The sequence below is a fragment of the Mytilus galloprovincialis genome, chromosome 13, assembly GCF_965363235.1.
Source record: "Mytilus galloprovincialis chromosome 13, xbMytGall1.hap1.1, whole genome shotgun sequence".
NCBI classification, from domain to species: Eukaryota; Metazoa; Mollusca; class Bivalvia; order Mytilida; family Mytilidae; genus Mytilus; species Mytilus galloprovincialis.
Genome location: NC_134850.1, coordinates 1,846,019 through 1,869,389, shown reverse-complemented (window position 1 = coordinate 1,869,389; position 23,371 = coordinate 1,846,019). Strand labels below are relative to the sequence as shown.

Below are 23,371 nucleotides of genomic sequence, written 5' to 3'. Positions count from 1 at the left end.
ATTGCAATAAGAAAAAGATGTGTATTTAAGTTTAAGAGGTATGCTTTCTATTAAAAATCAGTATTGTAAATACATGTACATTTTTATGTCCACCTTATGATAGTAGAGGTGCATTCTGTTTTTTGGTCTGTGGGTTGATTCGTTCACTCATCCCTTCGTTCGTCCTGCTTCAGGTTTAAGTTTTTAGTCAAAAGGTATTTTTTGATGAAGTTGAAGTCTAATCCACATGAAACTTTTTTGTTTTGTATTGTACATGTTCCCTATGGTAGGAACTTTCTAATTTTAATGCCAAATTAGATTTTTATGACCCACCTACGATAGAAGTCCAATCAACTCCAAACTTAGTACACATGTTCCTTATGATATGATCTTTCTAATTTTTAAGCCAAATAAGACTTGACCCCAAGTTCAAAGTCGACTGAACAAAGAAAATGAAAGTGGAAGTTTCAGGTTAACCCTTTTTGGTCAAGGTTGTTTTTGATGAAATTGAAGTTCATTCAACTTTAAACTTAGTACACATGTTCCATATGGTATGATCTTTCTAATTTTAATGACAAATTAGATTTTTTACCCAATTTCACAGTCCATTGAAAATGGAAAATGATAGTGTGAGTGGGGCATCTGTGAACTATGGACTCATTCTTGTTTACCCCAATTTTACAGCCCACTGTACATAGAAAATGATTTTGAAAGTTTCAGGTTAGAATATTTGGTCAATAAAGTTTTTGATGAAGTTGAAGTTCAATCCACTTGACACTAAGTACACATGTTCCTTAATGCCAAATTAGAGTTTTTAACCTAATTTCACAGTCCACTGAACATAGAAAATGATAGTGCCAGTGGGGATTCCATGTACTTGGGACCTATTCTTATTTATTTTAATTAATACAAAATATGGATTGATTTTCATGAATTTAAATAATTTCCAAATTAAACAATCTTTTCTAAATTTCATTTCACAGGCAGAAATTAACAGAGTAGTTAAAGATAACAAGTTCCACAGCACATCAGATAAAGGGTTTTGGTTTGAATCTGCCGTTACCTGCATTGTTAGCTTTTTAAGTGGCCTCCAACATACTCCAACAACAAGAGATAAGGTGAAGCAAAGAGTAAAGAAAAGAATTTATAACCAACAAAGTTACCAGAAAACCAAGTAAGTATTATATACATGTACTGAATTCAAATTAACCAAGCTTAAGGTAGATGGGGTGTCTAAATTTTAATCCATAGAATTTTTTAATACTTTGCCACAATGTAGTTTATATTATATAATGCTTTTTTTTTCAATAATAAAAAAAATATGAAGCTGACAGATTTTGTATAGATTATGCATGGAAAACCCAATTTTCCGCAATGAAGCATAAACTACACCATAGAATTTTGAGATATATATCTTATGAAAAGATAACTAAAATAAAATGCTTTCGGAAAAAGTGGGGCCACCGGACCCGTTTTCTTGCTACTTTATAAAATAGGTAAATTCCTAACACATTCTATTGTAAAGTTACTTTAATCTGAATTATCTGCCCTTGAATTTGCGGTACCTCCCCTTAAGTGGAAAAGTTGGAAAAAATTTATTCAAACAAAAGTGTTCTTTTTTTTGTAAAATACAACCATAAGTATAATAAAACATGTCATTTTCTATATTGAAATGAAAGTTCTTACACCTGAATTATCTACTTCTCTAAAAATTTGCACATTTTATTAAAGATCTAGACTTTGTTTTCTTGAATTTCCATATCCAAGATGGAGGAAGACACCCTATCTACCTTAAAAGAGAAACTGATAAATCTTTCCATTTTTTGGACCACATAAAAATTTCTGTCATATTAAGACATTTGGTTTTCAGACAATCATGGTAGCAAAAGTTTTTAAGTAAATGGATCATTATGAAATTGTACCACAAGGTTCCATACTACAAAGGAAGGTTGCATTTGATTTTGGGGGTTATGATCCGAACTATTTAGAAATAAGGGAATAAAAAACAAGCATTTTATAAAACTTTTAGATAAAATGTTTATCTTGACCAATTTAATATGACGAATCTGAATTGTGTACCTTAAGGATGTTTGCTTCTCTATTTTTTGAATTTTGTCAGATTTTCGGAATCCTCTGGTTTTATCCATGTATTACCCTTTGAAAAATTGGCACACTAACTCCTATATTTCTTTTTATATTTTTATTGCATATAGGTTAAGAGGCCATATTTAAAAATGTTATAAAATTGTTGTTATTTTTTTATAGTTTTTTAAACAAAAAAAGTGCCAATGTTAAATGTAAGAAAAATCTAGAGAGAAATAATTTCCCGCCAAATTTTCAATGGCTTATATCTCGAAAACAAGCACACGGACCCTCAATTTTTTTCTGCTTTTTTAGTTTCATTATTTATATCCTATCAATTTATAACAGTCTTTTAAAAAGCTTGTTATTTTTAAACAGAGAAGTGAACATCCTTAACTTTTTATATTTTTTTTACTTGTTTTCAAGTTGGTTCAAAATTGAACTGTGTTCGCTTAAATTAATAATCAAATTCTCCAGGTCTCTGTTATGTGCCTTATCTTAATTATTTATTAGTACTGTGAGTTGTAATGTCCTTGTACATGTATATCAATCTGATTTAAATGTGTTTATTAGCTATAGGTCTTGGTAGGCATTGGTCTGCACTGTTTTCAGTTTTAATATTCATGAGTTATGGTCCTTGACTGTGAGAAAAATTAAAATAAATATAACTTTTCTTGCTTTTTTTTTTATAAATTACATAATTTCTATAAAGAAATATAAATATTGTTATTTCAAGGCAATTTTTCCTTTTGGGTATTCATGCTACCAATGTTAATTTCTACACAAGAGACACAGAAATTGACAACTATAGGTCGATGTACAGTCCCATATTGCACATTAGTATACTTTTGAGAACATTTCAACTACAAATTCAAACATATTATTCTTTATATGAAAACAGATGTAAATATTAATTTTAAAGATTTTCTTGTGCTGTAATGGAATTATTGGCCCGAATAAGTACAAACAATGGATTGCTGTCACCTGTAAAATCTTTTTCAGTATTTAAAAATAAGACTTACCAATGAGTTTTCAACTTGAGTTAAGAAAATTATACATGAATATTAAACTGAAATACAAAAATGATATTAATGAACTGAAATGCAAAACTTTACTTATGAACTTAACTTTTATTTAGACAGATTGCTGAAGCCAATGGTGTCAGTGTTAAAAAATGCCAATCTGTAGCTGTAAAAAGAAACTTAACTTACCCAATTGAAACACCACCAACAAATACCAAACAACCAAGAAAATCTTCTCCAGTCCATTCATCTCCAGTCCTTTCATCTCCAGACCGTTCTTCTCCAGTTCGTTCATCTCCAGTTCGTTCATCTCCAGACCGTGCATCTCCAGTCCGTTCATCTCCAGTTCGTTCATCTCCAGACCGTTCTTCTCCAGTCCGTTCATCTCCAGTTCGTTCATCTCCAGACCGTGCATCTCCAGTCCGTTCATCTCCAGACCCTGCATCTCCAGTCAGTCCGTCTGCAGTCCGTTCGTCTCCAGTACATTCTTCTTCAAGTAGATCTTCTCCAGGTCAACCCGTCACGTTGAGCTCACCTGAAGCTGTTGGGTCACCAGAAACAACTAAGTCATTAAATCCACAAGATATCATATCATCACCAGCATCAACTTCATCTTCTGTCACAACAAGGGTTAAAGTCTTCAAGAATTCTTCTGGTGTAACATTTCATATTCAGGACACTGTTTGTATTGTCCGTGGTAAAAACAGTTGCGATTATGCAAAGGTAACAAGTGTTTGGAACACAAAGGTGGACATAACTTACTTAAAGAAGACAGCTAAGGGCTTGAAAACATGGATCGTTTCCCATGACAAGCCATATACAGACAGCGTTCACATCAACACAATCTTTTTTTCATTTGGGAAAGCAGAATGGTCGTCCGACATTCATTGTACAATTAAAGATAAGCTAGCCAAGTTGTTTGAATAGGTGAACCAAATATGAATCAAAATTGTTATATTGTGTGAAATGCTATCAAAAGGCACATGTAGCTTTGAATTGAACAATGCCATGCTCTTATTATATAAACTGCAAAATATTTCACAAGTGTACATGTTTGCTAACTTGTAATGGAGTTATGTTTATATATATATATATATGTAGGATCATTTCTCAGTATTGTCAAAAATGTTTACATTAATCATGATAATGTTTTTAATAAATAATCAGTGCTTTTTATTCCTGTACTTTTTTTGTGGTCATTTTGAAGAGAATAATCTATGCATCCTGAAATGAATCTTAAAACCCTAGAAAAAAAACCAAATGATGGTTTTGAGTATATATTTTTGAAAACACACTGTGTTGCTATTATACATTAAAATAGAACATAAGAAGACACATGATACATGTAAACAACACTTGCTATTTTTCATCAGAAAGTATAAAAAAGACACATTGAATCCTCCATACATTGTCTATGAGCTTCATACTTTTATCTCTATGAACACCACTGAACAGAATTAAATCAAACTATGCAAATATGTTTCTGTCTCTTCGGGCTGTAACTTTGTTGTTTAGTCTTGTTATATTTAGAAGGTCTTCTCAGACCTCAATTGGTCAATTTGGTCAAATTTCAAAGATGTATCTTTAATTTTTTATACTTGTTTCAACTTTGGTGTCTGTTGTTATATCAAAATGTCTAATTGTGAATTTCGAAGCCTACATTCAAACCTCTGTAGAATTTGTTACTTCTTTCTTATTGCGCATATTTGATGTTGATCACAGAAAAACAATCTCAGAAGTATAGATCATGAAAAGGTGTCTACACATTTTTGGTTTTTGGACATGCAAGACCATTTGATAAGACCTAAAACAATTGTGTAGGTAATTTTTCTCGCTTTTTTTTATTGATAGATATATATGTGCAATAAAAGCAGATTGGGTGATTAATGCTCCTAGAAGCCTCAATATAATTTATTATAAAATACTTGTATTTAAATGATATTTTGAATATATAAATTCACAACTTATTAAAATAATATAAATGGTCAGGGAATACGACATTTAATGGAAAATAAGGAAATGAAAATCTAATTACACATGAAGTAATGATCACAACACAATAATTTTCATTTTAAATATATTCAATTTATTGTTATTTTTTTTATAAGAAAATTCATATAACAAATACAAAAATATAGCAGGGACAGTTAATATTTTTGTTATTTTAAATCAATCGATCATACTATTTAAGGTGTAATGTTATTTTTTGTAAATAGATTGAAGAAATAATGCAATGAAATAGAAAATCACAAATTTCGATCTAGGGAAGGGAAGCAACTCTTTTATATAAACAAATACAAAAGTATAGTCATGATAGTAAGGAAAGTTATTATTTTGATTATTTTAAATCAATCATACTATTCAAGTTGTAGTTCTTTTTGTAAATAGATTGTTGAAATAATGCAATGGAATAGAAAATCTAATGTTGATGATTAAGGGAAGGGAAGCAACTCTCTTGTATAAACAAATACAAAAATATAGTAAGGAATGTTAATATCTTAAATATTTTAAATCAATCATACTATTAAGGTTGTAATGTTCTTTGTGTAATTAGATTGTTGAAATATTCGCAAATAGTAAACATATTTAATCTGATTAGAATATTTTGTGCATAGCTACTTTTTTGATTGTAATTATGTTCAAATGCAATGAAATAGAAAAATTAAATTTTAATCAAGGGAAGGGAAGCAACTCTATTATAAATTTTTCCCTGTATGGTCAAGACTAATTCAGACTATGTCGAGACTAATTCATACTATGTCGAGACTAATTCAGACCATGTCGAGACCAGTCGAGACTAAATTTAAAAGTCGAGACAGGTCGAGACTGAGTCGAGACTGATCAAGCCTGGTCGAGACCAGTCGAGACTGTTCAAGAATTGGTCGAGACTGGTCGAGCATTGGTCGAGACTGGTTGAGCATTGGTCAAGACTGGTCGAGCATTGGTCGAGACCAAATTTAGACTTTAAAATACTCAATCAGACTTAATAAGTAAAGTCGAGACCTTAGTCGAGTACAAATCAGTACAGTTCAGTACTGTCGAGACAAGGTCGAGCCAGGTCGAGTAAAATGTGTGCTCGATTTTACTGGTCGAGCACAAAAACTGGTCAATTCAGACTCTGAGGAGTTTGTAGTGTCTGTGTCGCTATCTATGTCAAAATGTCGTAGGAACAGAAAATCATGTTAAAACAATCAGATTAATGAACATGATAATTTATCAAATGACTAACGGAACACATTTATATTCAGTGGAAGCTCTGAAGAAGGTGTTGACATGCGTGGAAGTGATGTTTTAAAAAAAGTTCAATTTATCCCTCTCTCAGACAAAATATTTGTACCTACGTTTGAAATTATCAGTTATAACTTGTCATTTAATCATTGGTTTGACAAAATATCTAACTGTGGTCATCAAAATTAACAAATATTGATCTGTTCTAATTCACCTACTTCCTTCTCTAAACTGTACTTATAGATTATCGTTGATCATCTCAACGAGATTGATGTTCTCGCTTGAGCCGGGACGGCGAAAGCAAAAAAGGCTATCGAGTTTAGATGACCAATGATAATTTATTTATCGCTATTTTACCTATGACGACGTTGTCAATTTCATGTCAACCTCGTTAGCAACGCCACGTGCCTGCTTAGTTTCTAGCGATAATTTTCCATCTCAAGCGAGTAGCCTGATATGAAAAATGATCACAAAAAAATATCAAAGGAAAAATGAACAAAATAGCGATAATTATAAGAATCCTAGCTAGTTTCAATTTTAGGTAAATGTTTACAACCAACTCTTAATATTTTGATTCACATTCTTATGTAGACTTAGTATACTACGAATATTTATTAATTGCTGGCTTTTTAGAAAAAAAGTTCTAAATATTAATGATCTGCTTAAATTTACCTACTTTACACTCTAAATAATTACTTAATATAAGAAATTTAGCTGGTAGCAAAGAAGGCAAATGTTCAGATCTACAATCTATTCAGTTTTTATTCATTTCAATCTTTAGTGTATATACTATAGTCATAAAGTGCTGCCTATGTCACAAAACAAATTAGAATATGAAAAGAAAAAAAAATTAGATCTATTTACAACCAAATTCATCATGTGTGTACACTTTTGTTATGGTATATTTTACTTTCACCATGTCCTTGGGTTTTTAAGGGCAAATTACAAAAAAGTGCGTAGGTGATAAACATGTTATTTAAATGAAAACGAAAGTTATTATTCTGGAATTCAAGTTTCATATTAAATCCTATTTCAGTCTAAGAGGATGGCAGGTAAACAATTTTACTTTAATTGATATAGAAAATCTTCAATATATTGTGATGTAATATTAGTAGTTACAAAAAAATATGGGAGGAAATACACCCTAGATCGATTTACTATCTAAGTGATCCTGTGTGTACACAATTTTTCATATACCTTAGTTTTCATTTTCACCATGTTTAATTTACCTGGGTTTTTAAATGGAAATTACAAAATATTGCGTAGGTGTTATAACTACGTGTAATTCAAATGGAAACGAAATTTGATATTACGTAATACACTTTTCATATTAAATCCAATAACAGGCTAGGAGGATGGCAGATATACAATTTATCTTTAATTTTCATAGAAAACTTTAGATATAATTTGATAAAATGTTACGAACTGTTGTACACGTTTGATTGTATTAAAGTTTATTATGACCCGATATTTGAGGGTTCGTGTTGATTGTCAAGTTGTGTCAGGGCATTGTCAGTTTCTATTCAACTCCTGAGTTTATAAATGTCTCTTGGTGACTATTCACTACTTTTAAATAATACACGATCAGCTCAATAATATGTTCTAGTATTCTATTATTTGTGTTTGTGAATAATATTTTTACTGGTTAGTCTGTTTTTGGTTATATCCCTTCAAAGTGGTCGAATGCACCCCGCCCTCGTGCTACTGTGCTTCAGTAAAAAAAAATATACTTGCCTTTTTTTGCAGATGTTCTTCGTTTATATGACTTTTTGATTTTTTTTATGTTGACATATATGACATTGAGATTATAACACAATGTTGACTGTTGTACCCCTACTTTGTTTTTGTCACCTATTATGTCTGTTTGTTTTGTCACATATCGTAGTCAATATAATGGTATTTTATGTAACTGTCATAAAATGAGAGCCTTATCTAATTATAACACTATTTTAATCCACCATTTACTACATAAGAAAATGTCTATAACCAAGTCTGGAATATGACAGTTGTTATCCATTCATTTGATGTGTTTGAGCTTTTGATTTAGCCTTTTGATTATGCACTTTGCATCGGAGTATTTCATGGATCTGTAAATATATTAACGTCTAAACGAATGATTTTATTCAATTTCAAATGGTATAAGGTCGAGCTCTTCATTTATTTTCATAAGTTTTGGATTTTTTAAATATTTTGAATCGGGAACCACTGGAGACATTCCTTGTCGAAATATGCATCTGTTGCAGAAAATTGGTATCATTAATCTAATTTTTTTAAGAATTTTCACGACGTGATGATTCACAAAGTTCGTTTTATCCCTCTACGTTTAACATTATCAATTAGACAATTGTGTTATAAATAATTTGCAAACGAATGAACTTGGTCCTCAAAGTTTCATCAATTGAAGATTTGTTATAATACTCTTTTGACATTTTTCTTACTTATAATGAACTATATAAGACCCAAATTAGGATGAAGGTTCAAAACCACTTCTATAGGACTATATCCTCTGCGCCATTAGATAATGGGCACAGGTCACAATTGCTACCTTACTCTGGTGCATGTTGAGTCAGTACAGACTTCATGAACAGGATTGTACCCCTAACTACTTAAAACAGGCCGCAGATATCAAAGGGATATCAGTCGACGATAATATCTAAGAGAAATACAGATAAAACAGCAGCCAGCTCAACTCAAGAAATCGAAGTCACGGTTATAAAAGGTTGTGTTTTATGCACTACTGTTTGTCAGTTTATTTCGACTTAAGTGTTTGAAAGTCCCTCTGATATCTTCCGTCTCTGTTTCATATGCTTGCATCTATTGTAATACAAAACAAATACAATCAAGTCAATTACACTGTTCAAAACAGTATATTCAAGTAAAGGCTGTTTACGGCTAATTTGTCACACAGCCACTGCAAACCTTTACTGGGATTAAAACTTTATTCTGAATCACAAGGACATTTACAAAAGCAAGTTTTTTTAAATGGAAGCAGCAGGAAAAGACATTACTTTCTAGACAGGGTTCTTTTGACATTTTTGCACTGATATTACAATTGTTTTATTTCCCCCATTCGTAAATTGATATTGATATTGCCAAATTGTATTTTGCAATGATGAAATGTTTTGAAATTGATGTCCAATGATGCTGGATAAAAGCTCGCTATATTTGGTATTCACACATTTGACCCCTACTGTATTAGATTGCACAACATGTTAAATATCTAATGCTTAACAATCATATTTGCAATATTACTACAGAATTCGTGGTTTAAAAATTTTGTAGTGTTTTAAAACACTTTGGACCAATTGTTCAAACTCAATTATATTTCTGTTTTGAAATAATTTTTGTCGCCAGTTTTGCATGTATCGAATTTAATGTATATAACCAATACGTTAGTTTCCGCTTTCAATGAGGTATTCTAGATGGTTATATTAATAAATATATATTTATTTATAATTTCATATAAATGTTGTAAAGTTGCGACGGCCGTTGTTCTTATTACTTAAAAGATAAAATTGAGAATGGATATGGGTAATATGCCAAAGAGACAACAACCCGACCATAGAAAAAAACAACAGCAGAAGGTCACCAATAGGTCTTCAATGTAGCGAGAAATTCCCGCACCCCGAGGCTTCCTTCAGCTGGCCCCTAAACAAATATATGCTAGTTCAGTGATAATGAACGCCATACTAATTTCCAAATTGTACACAAGAAACTAAAATTAAAAATAATACAAGACTAACAAAGGCCAGAGGCTCCTGACTTGGGACAGGCGCAAAAATGCGGCGGGGTTAAACATGTTTGTGAGATCTCAACCCTCCCCTATACCTCTAGCCAATGTAGAAAAGTAAACGCATAACAATACGCACATTAAAATTCAGTTCAAGAGATGTCCGAGTCTGATGTCAGAAGATGTAACCAAAGAAAATAAACAAAATGACAATAATACATAAATAACAACAGACTACTAGCAGTTAACTGACATGCCAGCTCCAGACTTCAATTAAACTGACTGAAAGATTATGATTTCATCATATGAACATCAGGCACAATCCTTCCCGTTAGGGTTTTAGTATCAAACCATCATAACATATATGAGAAGATCATAACCCGTGTCATGCCAACAACTGTTTTTTGAATAAATGTGTTTAGTTCCGATGCAAAGACCCTATAAGTGAATCAATATTAACGCCAAAATATGCAATCTTTAATGACCTGACAACAGTATCGTAACTTTATTTTTAAAAGAGTACACAATTTTAAACTGAAAAATTACCCCCTCCTTTTTGTAAAGTTGCATACGTGTACTCGGAAAACTAATTTCTAAATGAGTTTCCATTTTTTTTGTATTGCAATCTAAATAAGAAAGAAAATAAATTCAATTTTGTTTTTCCTTGAAAACGACATGCGATCTTAGATCTTGATTTCTGATAAACTGCCCTATATTTTCTTTTGACGACCAAGTCTCAAAGTACACATATTTCCAAACCGAATGATATCTTTAATAGCCGTATTATATTTTTCGACAATTAAAATTGCATAATTCCGACATTGATCACCGGCCTACACGCAACAGGTAAATGTTTTAACCACATCAGTCACTATATAAGATTTCTATCTGAAATTTTGAACGATTCTAGATTGACATGTCAGGTGAAACATGCATTGCAGGAGGTGATTATCCTTTAAAAAGTTCATGTTAAAAAAATGGATAAATTTTGTAACTATTTATATTTTCGTGTTTTTTTTTTAATTACTTTTAAAACCAATTGCGTATGTTCTATTATCTGTAGTCAACTCAATATTACACATCATCTGCATATTCGAATCTTGTTTGATTTAAAATGAATGTATAACCAATATATACTGTGAGAACTTTAAATTATAAACAAAGTCATCGAATGCATAAAAACTGTACGTTTTATTTAATAGATGTTTTTATTCACTTACTTTGTTTATCTCATTTTTTTACAGACATTTCAACATCAAACATATCTCTAGCTCTTTATCGCTATCTATGTCATAATATCATAGGAACAGAGGATCATGTTAACACACTCAGATTAATGAACATGATGAGAGATAATTTGTCAAATGAAAAGCTGAAAACAGTTATAACAAGTGGAAGTTTTGGGGAAGGACTTGACATGCGAGGAAGTGATCTTGATATAATGCAAGTTAGCAAATCTATTGAGGTGACCGAGGATGTAAAACCTATCTTTGATCCATGTATGACTTATTTGTTTATGGATACAGACGATGTAAAGCCTGGTTATTCTCTACTAAGACTACAATATAGCAGAAGTCAGTCCCTTTTGGAACACTGTGAGGAACATAATGGAAAAACATATTTTTCGGGTGCACTATGTAAACAAAATGCCTTCTCGGTTGGGTTTAAAAATGGCGAGACAATTCACGGACCGTGTATATCTGACCCTAACGGAGTTCTTGATTTAGCTTTTTCTGTACATTGTAAAACGTGGATATCTTCAGCAGTACAATGGCTAACAAGATCAAGTAGCTCATGGCCAAGTCATAATGTCAAGCACAGTATTATGAATCACGGGGTATGTTTTGTACCGATCGGCGTAAAAGGGTCGCCTAAGGAAGATCTAGAATGGCGAGTATCTTTTTCAGTGGCTGAAAAACTTCTTATTTATACATTTACTCACACACAATTACTCTGCTATGGTCTCTTAAAGATCATTCTTAAAGATGTTATAGCAAAAGATTATCAATGTAAAGATTTACTCTGTTCTTATTTCCTGAAAACAATTATTTTCTGGATATCTGAAGAACTACCATTATCTGTATGGAAGCCTAATAATCTTATTCATTGTTTCATGCGATGTTTTAACAGGCTGGTTTATTGTGTTGAGTACTCCGTTTGTTTACATTACTTCATTCCAGAAAACAACATGTTCGAGAACAAAATAGAGGGACGTATTCGTGACGTTCTTTTACAAAAATTAAATACGTTACACAGCTATGGTTGGCGATGCATTTTATTTTCAGATCAAATATCTAACTTTGATGTAGCGATGTGGAATTTTCCAATCGAACCATTTACATTATATGTAAATGACGTTAATAAAATAGTGCAATCCAGTATTTTGTATTGTGCAAATAGTTCCTTCAAAACTTATCCTGATTTAAATATATTTAATACAGGAGTAAAACACAACATATCGTGTCACCAATTTTCACTAAAACACTTGTATGCATACTACATATCACAGAGGGGCAGTAGACAAGCTCAGTGTCTACCACTTGATGGTGCATTTATCAATAATAAATACAAATACAAACAGTACAAATCCTATCTCAGTACTCTGCTAACAAATGTGTTTCATGACGCTGTTTCTGGGTGGCTTATGGTAGCATCACTTTTTTACAAAACAAAGCAATACAGGGAAGCCTTACACATCATTAGGTATTCTTTATCGAAATGTACTCCCGAAAAGCTATACAAAGGATTGACTCTGACAGATATCCATTACCAGTCACTTAAACTGCTGCCATTTATCAAGAAGAATGTTGTTTATCTTCTGAAAATAATGTTCATAGATCTTATAGGATTTAATGTGAATTCAACGTTAATTCCAGACGAACTTGAAATGGAGGTAAGGGGTATCACTGATTTATTTCCAGCCATAGCGTATGCATACTTCCTTAGTTTTCTTTGTCATTATCACATCAATAATGTACGACAGTGTCAGGATTCCTTAGAAGGTCTAGAACTTGTTATAGCAGAAAGTTATTTGATACCAAATTGGAATACGAAAGATGCCTACATTTTATTGGGGATTGCTTTAGAATTACATGGCGACAAGGAATCCGCACAACAAGCTTTCTTATAATCTTTGGCATTCTCCCCTAGATGAATCGTACAATTTTGCCGAATGGAGACTTTTGTAATACTGTGAGGATGATGATGGTAAACACTATTTTTCGAGTAAATTATATAAAAGAAATATATTTTTGATATGCGCTTGACAATTCATTGACCGTGCATAACTGACGATATACGAACTTTTGATTTTGCTTGCTCTCTAGATTGTAAAATTCGGATATCTTCTGCAGTACATTGGATAACACGATCAAGTTACTCATGGCCAAGTCATAATGTCAAATAAAGTATTACAAAACATGGGATACTTTTGGTACCGATAGGAGTTCACGGATCACCTAAAGAAGGGTAAGAATGGCGAGTATCCTTTTCAGTGGCGGAGATGTTTCTTATAAATACATGTACGCACACCCAATTTCTGTGTTAACAAATTTTTCACAAGATGTCATAGCAAAATACTGTGAATGTAAAGATTTACTCTGTTCTTATCTCCGGAAAACAATTATTTTCTGAAGAACTACCATTATCTGTATGGAAGCCTGATAATCTTAGACCTTGTTTTAAGCTAGTCTATTGTGTCGATTACTTCATTTCAGAAAACAACATGTTCGAAAACAAAATAGAGGGTTGTATAACCAGTATATTTTAGATACAAGAATGTTAAAATGTGGAATTCAAAGATTTGTTATAATTTAGTATTAGTTCAGATATTTAGCACTAGCTTAAGAAATAATTTACTTGATAAATAGTTAATATAAATCATCACAATTTTAGATAGGTGAAAAGCAAATTATTATGTAATCCTCTGAGGGCTAAATTGACATTAGAGACTTAAGGATTACAGAAGTGTTATATATATAAAAAGGATTACTGACTTTTTAAGATAGTTAGAGTTATGTCACAAATACTGGATATTTGGGAAATAGATAAACTAGCATTATTATGTAAATTACGTACAGTCACGTATTGGACACTTGTATTTTGACACTTGCAGTGGACACTTGTGTTTTAGACTTGGATATTAGATAGTTGTAATGAGTTGATATTAGACATGCAGTTTTAAGTATGACTCCACCTAAGAATCATGCAATATGAAGAAAAAGTGATTTACCCTATGTAACCAATATGCTAGATATTTGGTTATGTGACATACTTTGAGTAAAAATTAACATATTTTCAACCATAATTGTTAATGCCTACTATAAATGTCATTTATACCCTAATAAAAAATCAGATGGGCATGTTTTTCTCACTATATAAGTATTGGAAATATGATGGATGCTATAACATATATCTGTCGTGAGCAGGCGAGTTTTAGTAAACCAAATAGCATTTCAGAAAATATGGAATCTCCCAAACAACATATCAAAAAATTATATTTGTAGCCTATGATCAGTAAACAGTTATTTTCATTTTAAATTACCCGCTTTTTCTTACTATTTCAAGGAAATACAACTCATAATGTATTCTGCATTTATTATAAAACTGCAATTAACAGTGTTGAGGAATTGATAATTTAGTGTAGATTCATTGTTTATTGCGTTAAATTGGATAGATAAATCATTTTTACCGATGATTTTTGTTCTGTGCATCGTGTTTTGTAAACAATTTATCACTTCCGGTTCTGCTTCACAACATGTGGAGGCAAATTTACGATGTTGTTTATCATACAATATGAAGCTGTCAGCAAAGAAATTCTAGTTGTGTTCTTTAATAATGTTACCTTAAAGACACAACTAAAGCTAAGTTTGTGTCACAGAGATGGAAAATATCATTTGAAATTATCTTCTGGACTGAAAAGTATCGCTCCGTACAAATACTTCAATCAAGAAATAACAACTGAAGAAAGCAGACTTGTTTATAGTGTTATCTCACAGAGAATGGATGTTTACTACTTACACTTCACTCAGAGTTTATACACCATACTGTTACAAACTTGGTATAGAGTTTCAATAGGGTAATTAAAAGTTACAAATGGAAACTTGACATGATGATGAAGACAAAATACAGACAGTCAGAGGCCTTTTCATAGCCAAAGGAGCCTGAAGGAATACAACATACTTCTCCCAGTTGAAAGTGGTAGGTTTAACAACATGATTACTTTTGTTTTTATTAAATGTGGAATAAAAGTACATTCAGAAAATTTTTATTTTTTGGAAAGGGGGAGGGGCAATGACTCAATTTAGTATGTACATGTACGTGACCAATAGCGTTCAAGCTGCTGGTCCCAGTGAAATGCTAGACATGTAGTCAAGACAGTTAGCCTGTTTAGTTGAATTATTTATTTTAATGTTATTAATATTAAATAAACCTAAATATTTGAAATATCCAAACAGGATGATTTGGAATGATTGCCGTTCGCCCTGATTCACGTTCACCCTAGTACCTGTTCGCCCTGATACCTGTTTGCCCAAGGTCCATTCGCCCTGATTTTTTTTTCCAAAATGTTTTCTTGTTTCTTTGTTTATTATGACTATAATGTGAACAGAATATATTGAAATTTTGTTGAAAAATTACCCTAATAATTGTACATATATCATGTATATAGCCGAAACTAATTTATTATTTTTCCTTTGATTTGTTATGTCATTGATCAATAATTGATCAAAACAAGCCATCAGCTTTTAAATATTTCCATGATACAGTTTTCATAAATTTAAAGAATAAAAATATCTTTATTCAACTTCAATGCTCTCAATATCATTTTTTAGTAGGGCGAACAGACTTTACATGTATTGGCGACTGAACCCAGGGTGAACATGTTATTAGGGCGAACGGACCCGATAGCAATGAAAGCATTCTCAGGTTGTTGTCGCTTTGACACATTCCCCATTTCCTTTCTCAATTTTATTTATTACCATGCTACATGTTCATGATGTAATAGGTAGACATGCTAGAGATCAATTGATAGTCACATAAATGTACTTTCTATGTTACTGTCATTAACACTATACATCCTTCAACAATGAGTTAATCCATACTGTGTAGTAAGATCTGAATAACCCAGAAATAACAAATGTAAAGCATTCCAAACAGAAAACTATTAAACGGTCTGCTTTATATCCATTTTTTTTATATAAAAAACAAATGTCGTAATGATACATGTACATGTACAAAATGATGTATATACATGTATATACATGACATATATACAACATTTATTTAGTACATGTAGAAATGTACATAACCAACATGAACAAAGGACAACCACATGCACTGAATTATATGTATTACAGACTTTTAAGTGAGTAATTTGTGCTTTCTTGTTATCGTTAATGTTATATTTTTTTTTGCCATTTACATGTAGTTGTATATTGGGAATTTATGGATGCAACTCCACAAAGACAATGAAAGACCAGGACTTGGATTGCATGAAACTTTCAGAAATCTTCAATATCTTGATTACTATGTCATGATGCCTTTGCATTGTAAAACTATTTTTCTTAATATGTCAGAGTGAGCAACTGAAATTTTACATAAATTGTTTTTACTGTAATATATCACAGTGGACATCACTGACTCTATATTACTCTTTATAATTACTGTTGCCCGACTCACTTTTAAGAATCTTGGAATTGCATTTGTATTTCACTTTTTTTTTGTATTCCTAATTAATATAAAAAAGAACATGTGGTATGATTGCCAATGAGACAACTGTCCACAAGAGACCAAAATGATACAGACATTAACAAATATAGGTCACCGTACGGCCTTCAACATTGAGCAAAACCCATACCGCATAGTCAGCTATTAAAGGCCCCGATAAGACAATGTGAAACAATTCAAACGAGAAAACTAACGCCCTTATTTATATAAAAAAAAATGAACCCAAAACAAATATGTAACACATAAACAAACGACAACCACTGAATTACAGGCTCCTGACTTGGGACAGGTACATCCATAAATAATGTGACAGGGTTAAACATGTTAGCGGGATCCCAACCCTCCCCTAACCTGGGACAGTGGTATAACAGTACAACATAAGAACATAACCCAATATATATACAAAAATATGTTTTGAGAAAAGGTATGAAGGTTAAAATTGAGAATGGAAATGGGGAATGTGTCGACCATAGACACAAAATAGAACAGACAGAAGGTCACCAGTAGGTCTTCAATGCAGTGAGAAATTCCCGCATCAAAAGGTGTCCTTTAACTGGCCCCTAAACAAATATATATACTAGTTCAGTGAAAATGAAAGCCATACTGAACTCCATATTCTATATTTAATTTGTTTTGTTTAGCTTAATTTAAAAATCAGATGAATATTTATTATTATTAATATTAATCTGTTTTTAAGGTACCTTCTACAAGTCATCTAGTGTCATTTAAAGTTACTAGAGCAGAAATGTAAGCCATGAAGAAAGTGATGCATTGTTTACATGGTAATTAACCAATAGAAAATATTTTTTTTTTAAATATTCTTATATTAGACAAATTAGTTGTTAAAACAAACATATAAATAGAGAACTGTTAGTAGATTGTGCCACTTTTGTTTTCTTGTTCTTATTTTTAAAGTTTATTTCAAATGAACTAGTACTGATCCTTTTGATTTCTTTACACACATTGTAAAAGTACATTATATTACAACTAGGCTGAAAAAGTTCAATTTCATTGATATGAAATGTTGACCAATATATACATGTATATGAATATTAAAGAATACTTTATTAATCCAATTATGGACCCTTGCCGGTTTTAAATTTCGTACAATGATTACAATGATTTGTGTTATAACAATGAAATACATCACAATATATTGTTAATACATATATTACAACAGCACTTTAAAGAGTCAATTTTGTTTTGAAAACTTGGATCAGATAAAGATAAATATAGATTTTTTTTTTACTATTTATCAAATCTATTCATAACAATGATAACTGCTAACTGTCTACTTCCACTTTTTCCTCTCCCAAAGCAATTAAACTAAATTTAACGGTTTCAAGTTTTGATGTCATATGCTTGTTGAGTAAACAGGCGTTTATACAATGTAAGTATGACATTTGATTTCTATGATTTTTATTCTTACAATTATTTTAAACATGATCATACATGTACCATTATTAATTTGCATGTATTATAATATTTTCATTTCTGTTTTGTTGATTTTCTAGAGGAACTACATATTGAGTTACATAACAGACATAGAGCTATCACAGTCACACACATATAATGTCTTGAAGTAGCATTTTATAAGATATCAATAAGACAGTAGACATACTACCCTTTTGGATGCATTATAGCCTGAAGAAGTTTTGATCTGACATTAAGGACTGGGCCATACAACTTTTGCCCAAATGCTTCAAGTGGTTTGTTTAGAAGGGACTGAATAAACTTGTGTGTGTCTGCATCTTTAAAGGAAAAGACTTGATTGACTATTTGTAAAAACAAAAAATTTATAGAATTATAAAGAAAATAATGCTAACTGATTTTTGTATTGCCTGTTAAAATAGAGCTCTATATATGGGAGACGATTTACTGATTACTATCTGGCTGCAGCAGTGTAAACTATTTGTATACAGCTTTATATTTTAAAGGGGAGAAGACATGGATGCTTCAAACCTTTTATCGAAAACTTTATGCTAAGAAGTTTCCTTCTGTCAGGTGTCCCTTTTCCTTGACAACATTTTAATGTTTAAAATAAACAAAACCATAAAAAAATATAATTACCAGATAGTTTGATCTGCTCTTGACCTCATGTTCATGATTCATTGGTCAATGTTAAGTTTTGTGTTTTGGTATGTTTTTCAATTATAATAAGCAAAACAAGATAAAACTACTTTAGTGTACTGAAGTGAACAATTGTAAGGTGTACATGTCTGTCTGACCTTGACCGCAATGGCTCATTGTCATGGATCTTTAAAAAATGTTTAGTTGATGAGATACATGCGTATTCTGATCCTATAGAGCAACCAATTTGTTGTCCTTTTTAGAAACAGTGTTGAGCTTTATCTTGAACCATTACTACTATATTGATAGGGTTCTTACCCCCCTTTTCTTGTCCAAATTTCACATTCACATTGAATTCTCTAGAAAAAATTAAGGAATAAGTTCATTTTTTAATGATTCAAAGGCTATTTCTTGCACTACAACATTTTGTACAAACATATCTGAAAAGCTTTCATTGATGAAATATAGAGCTTAACTGTCAGGAGGGGGGACAAATATCGTCCAACGGTTGTTTGAAAAATTTAAATATAGCATCAATATTTTATATTTTTGCTCCTTACAATGATTTTGTACAGAAAATCATAGTTTGAACAAATATTGTTTAAGTGATTTTAAACGAAGATTTTGTAAATGTTGGCATTTGTCTCCATGACGACCAAATTTCCTTTAATTCATTATTTTAATTAATTTGATGTTACTATGTATAACATGGAGAAAAATTTAAAAAAAAATGCTTGATTAAAATTTTATCATTATAAAGCATACATTTATCAAAAATGTGTGATTCTCAAAATTGGTGTGTTCTGTTTCCATGGAAACTAGTAGTTTGATTTAAGGATAATGATAAATAAGTAACTGGTTTCTTTACTTGTTTCAATATTTAGGTGTCATATAAGCTAAAAAGACACAATCAAATGAATTGTTCTATAGACACATGAAAATAATCAAGCTTATTGAAAGAAAAAAAAATGCAAAAAAAAAAATTGAGAAAAAAAAAACTTTTTTTTCTGAAAAATCTAAAGGAGGCTACAAACGATTTTTTTTATGTTATAGACAAAGGTCCAATGAACAAATGCAAACAAACAGGTTATCCATAGGACCCTGCTCTTGGAAGAAAATAACATTTGAAAAACGTAATTTTGACTCCTTTTAAGAAAATGAAAAACTGCAAGAATTGTAACTTTTGTTTATCAACTTCAATTTTTAGAACAAATGAGGAACTATGATAACATATATTTGTTTTATCGAAATTAATTAGCAGTTTATAAAAAAATCTGTGATGAAAAACAGAAATTTTTAAGGTTTTAAGACTGAAATTAAAGGGTTGATATGGTGCCATCGTAACCATAGCAACCAAATGTACAACACATGTGTAATTGTTATTTTTTTTAGTTTCTTATCAAAATAGAACATATGAAGCCCCAAAAAGTCAATTTGACAACTATCACTGTATCACCCTCTGCATGATTCTTAGGTGGAGCCATACTTAATATGTCTCAGGAACTTATGTGATTATTGTGATTGATAAACTAGACTGAAAGCTGATTTAATAAACATTATATATAGAACTTTAACCTGTGTTACGTTGACATGTATTCATAAAAAAGCTACCAGCTAGTTCCCCCAACCTAGCAAGATGAGTAACCAGGTCAGGAACGAGCATAGTACTGGCCTTGGTTATAGTTGTGCTCGTGAAATACTTATAGAAAAGTTGTATACGTTGCCTAGCTATGATTGGCGATGCATCTTATTTTCAGATCAAGTATCTAACTTTGATGTGTTGATATGGACCTTTATCAAACCATTAACCTCATAGGTAAATGATGTTTAGAAAATAGTAGAATCCGAAATGTTGTTTTATGCATATAATTAAAAACTTTATTCTGAATCTTATATATATTCAAAACAGGATTAGCATACACACTTATGTCAACAATCTTCATTAAAATGTACAGCGAGATGACCTTGTCAGTTCTCCATCACCAATCACTTAAACTGCTATCATTCCACAAGAAGAGTGTTGTTAATATGTTGAAAATAATGCTTGTGACTGTATACAATTTACCGGAGATTCAACATTACACCAGATGAACCTTTAATGGAAGGATGGAATTGTCCATTTCCTCCCACAGCATATGCTTATTTCCTTAGTTTTCTATGTTATTTTTACCTCAACAATGTAAGGTAGTGTCAGGATATCATTGATGGTATACAACTTGTTACAGAAGAAAAGTATTTGATACCAAATTGGAATGCATGGGAGGCCTTCGCTTTATTGGAAATTGCTATAAAATTATTCAGCGGCAAGAAAATCCATGCGGAAAGAATTGCATTGGTCTGTTGAAATTTTTCAGAATGCATTGCGCAAATTTGCTGCAAAAAGACTTTTATTATTGAATTGTGCATTTTTGTACCTATAAGTTAAAATAAAAGTTATTAGAACTATGTTGGTGATAAAAGAGGTGAGAGATGGAGCATACGAAATTCATATTGGGATGCGTAGATCGCTTATGATATACACTATACCTCGCAACCTACATGTACTAGCTGCTGTAGGATGAAAATAAATAAGCTCATTCTTAGACATGGGTTGATTTTTGAGTTATTACTGGGTGATTTTTTCACATGTCTTGATCAGAGTAAGAAACAAATTTATCATCAATACTGAAATATCTGGTCTCTGTGTTACGATATTTTTCAACTCTCAATAGTTAAATTTTAATTATGTATTTCAGGAGCTTTTCTTAACTCAAATTCAAATATTTTGAACTTAGTTTTACCATTATTTTTGATTTATCATATAATTTGCATATTCAAATTTCGTTTGATTTAAGTAAAATGTACAAAGAATATATATTGTGAGGAACTTAAAATGCTTTTAAAATGTACAGTGTTTGTATACATGTATATGTTATGTGCAATGTTCTGACACTGTTTGTTTAACTTTTATAATTGCACTGTAACCGGCGCGCTAGAGCATGGGTTCGAATCCTGGCGAGGGAAGAACAAAATATTTGCGAAAGAAAATTTACAGATCAAACATTGTTGGGTTGATGTTTCGACAAGTTGTATACAGAATGTACACAGCCATGTATCACCATGATTGCTGGTGATCCGATGGATAAATCTGTTGTAGAGTTGTCACTGGTTCAGACATACTTATAAATATAATTATTTTCTGTGACTGTATCTTGCATTAATTTGTAGGATCCTTTACTATAGATAATTGAGCTGATCTGTAACAATAACATCTTCATGTCTTATATATCATGTACTGTATTACGACGCTAGATTAAAACTGACGAGAAAAGGTGACACCTGGCCCGGAAAGATTTATTATTGTGAAGTCAAGGTGGTCGTGTGGTCTAGCGCACCGGATACAGTGCAGGCGAGTTGGTGTCACGATATTGCAGTAGCATGGATTCGAATTCCGGCGATGGAAGAACAAAAAAAAATGCCTTTTTTGGGGGGGACTGCTATCCATGCAGTTGTTACATCTCAAATGTCACCATCTTTGAAAATTTAGAGTTGTGCCAGTACACATCGCAAAACACTTTTTTTTATTTTGGCATATCTTTGTAGTCTTTGCGCCGTATTTGAAAATTTTAAAATTGTACCAGCGTCTGTGATGTTCGCTTGAATTGTATAAACTTAAAGATTTTGATAGTGTTTTAATTTGAACATATTGACATGATTTATTTTAAATCGTGATATTACCGAAGAAGAATATATGTTATCCGAAATATCTAATATTTGTTCATTCTAAAGTTATTTTTATGGTGATATGTACCCTTTTAGACTTAATATTTATCATATTTTGTAGTATACTGTATCATAATTATTTAATCTATCGCCCCGTAAGATTTATCGTCGAAAAAATATTCTCATGAATTTGACAGTGTAATTAATCCTACATTTTATTGCATTTAAAACATTTCTGTGTCATAAACATATGTCTTAGGTATTTCAAAACACGATTATTTTTTATTTAGGATTTCTATAGAATATTTTGTAATCTTGAGGTTTCATGGTGACTAAACCTTGATGGGTATATGCAATGCAATGTTATGTGAATTATTCCTTTAGAACTGGACAGGATAAAACTGTACTCATGCCAAATAAAGGCAACAGTAGTATACCGCTGTTCAAAACTCAGAATTCCATGGACAAAAAAAAACAAAGTCGGGGTAACAAAATAAAACTGAGGGAAACGCATTTAATATAAAAGGAGAACAACGACACAACATTAAAATGTAACACACACAGAAACGGACTTAGCATTAGACAAAATCCTATGAGAATAACAAATATAACATCAAACTCAAAGACATGAATTTGGGATAGATAAGTACCGTGACACGTCTTATAGTAATGTGAATTCACACTCAAAAATAAGAGAAAACAAACGACACAACGGAAACACAACGTTAAAATGTAACACACCCACAGAAACGACTATAATATAACAATGGTCATATTCCTGACTTGGTACAGGAATTTTTAAAGGCAAAAATGGTGGGTTGAACCTGGATTT

General features: G+C 31.5%; 1 protein-coding gene across 1 annotated transcript; it reads left to right on the top strand.

Annotated features, from left to right (window-relative positions):
* The first annotated feature begins 908 nt into the window (after positions 1 to 908).
* Positions 909 to 4,257, top strand: LOC143057361 (uncharacterized). The gene is made up of 2 exons (XM_076230665.1): positions 909 to 1,153; positions 3,200 to 4,257. The coding sequence occupies exons 1-2, from the start codon at positions 909 to 911 to the stop codon at positions 4,008 to 4,010; spliced, it is 1,056 nt and encodes a 351-aa protein (XP_076086780.1). The 3' UTR covers positions 4,011 to 4,257.
* The last annotated feature ends 19,114 nt before the right edge of the window (positions 4,258 to 23,371 follow it).

Excerpts from the sequence above, each read along its gene's own strand:
- LOC143057361 (XM_076230665.1), top strand. The coding sequence starts at position 909 with ATGAATTTAAATAATTTCCAAATTAAACAATCTTTTCTAAATTTCATT. Across the intron at positions 1,154-3,199 it reads CAAAGTTACCAGAAAACCAA|ACAGATTGCTGAAGCCAATG; the intron begins GTAAGTATTATA and ends ACTTTTATTTAG.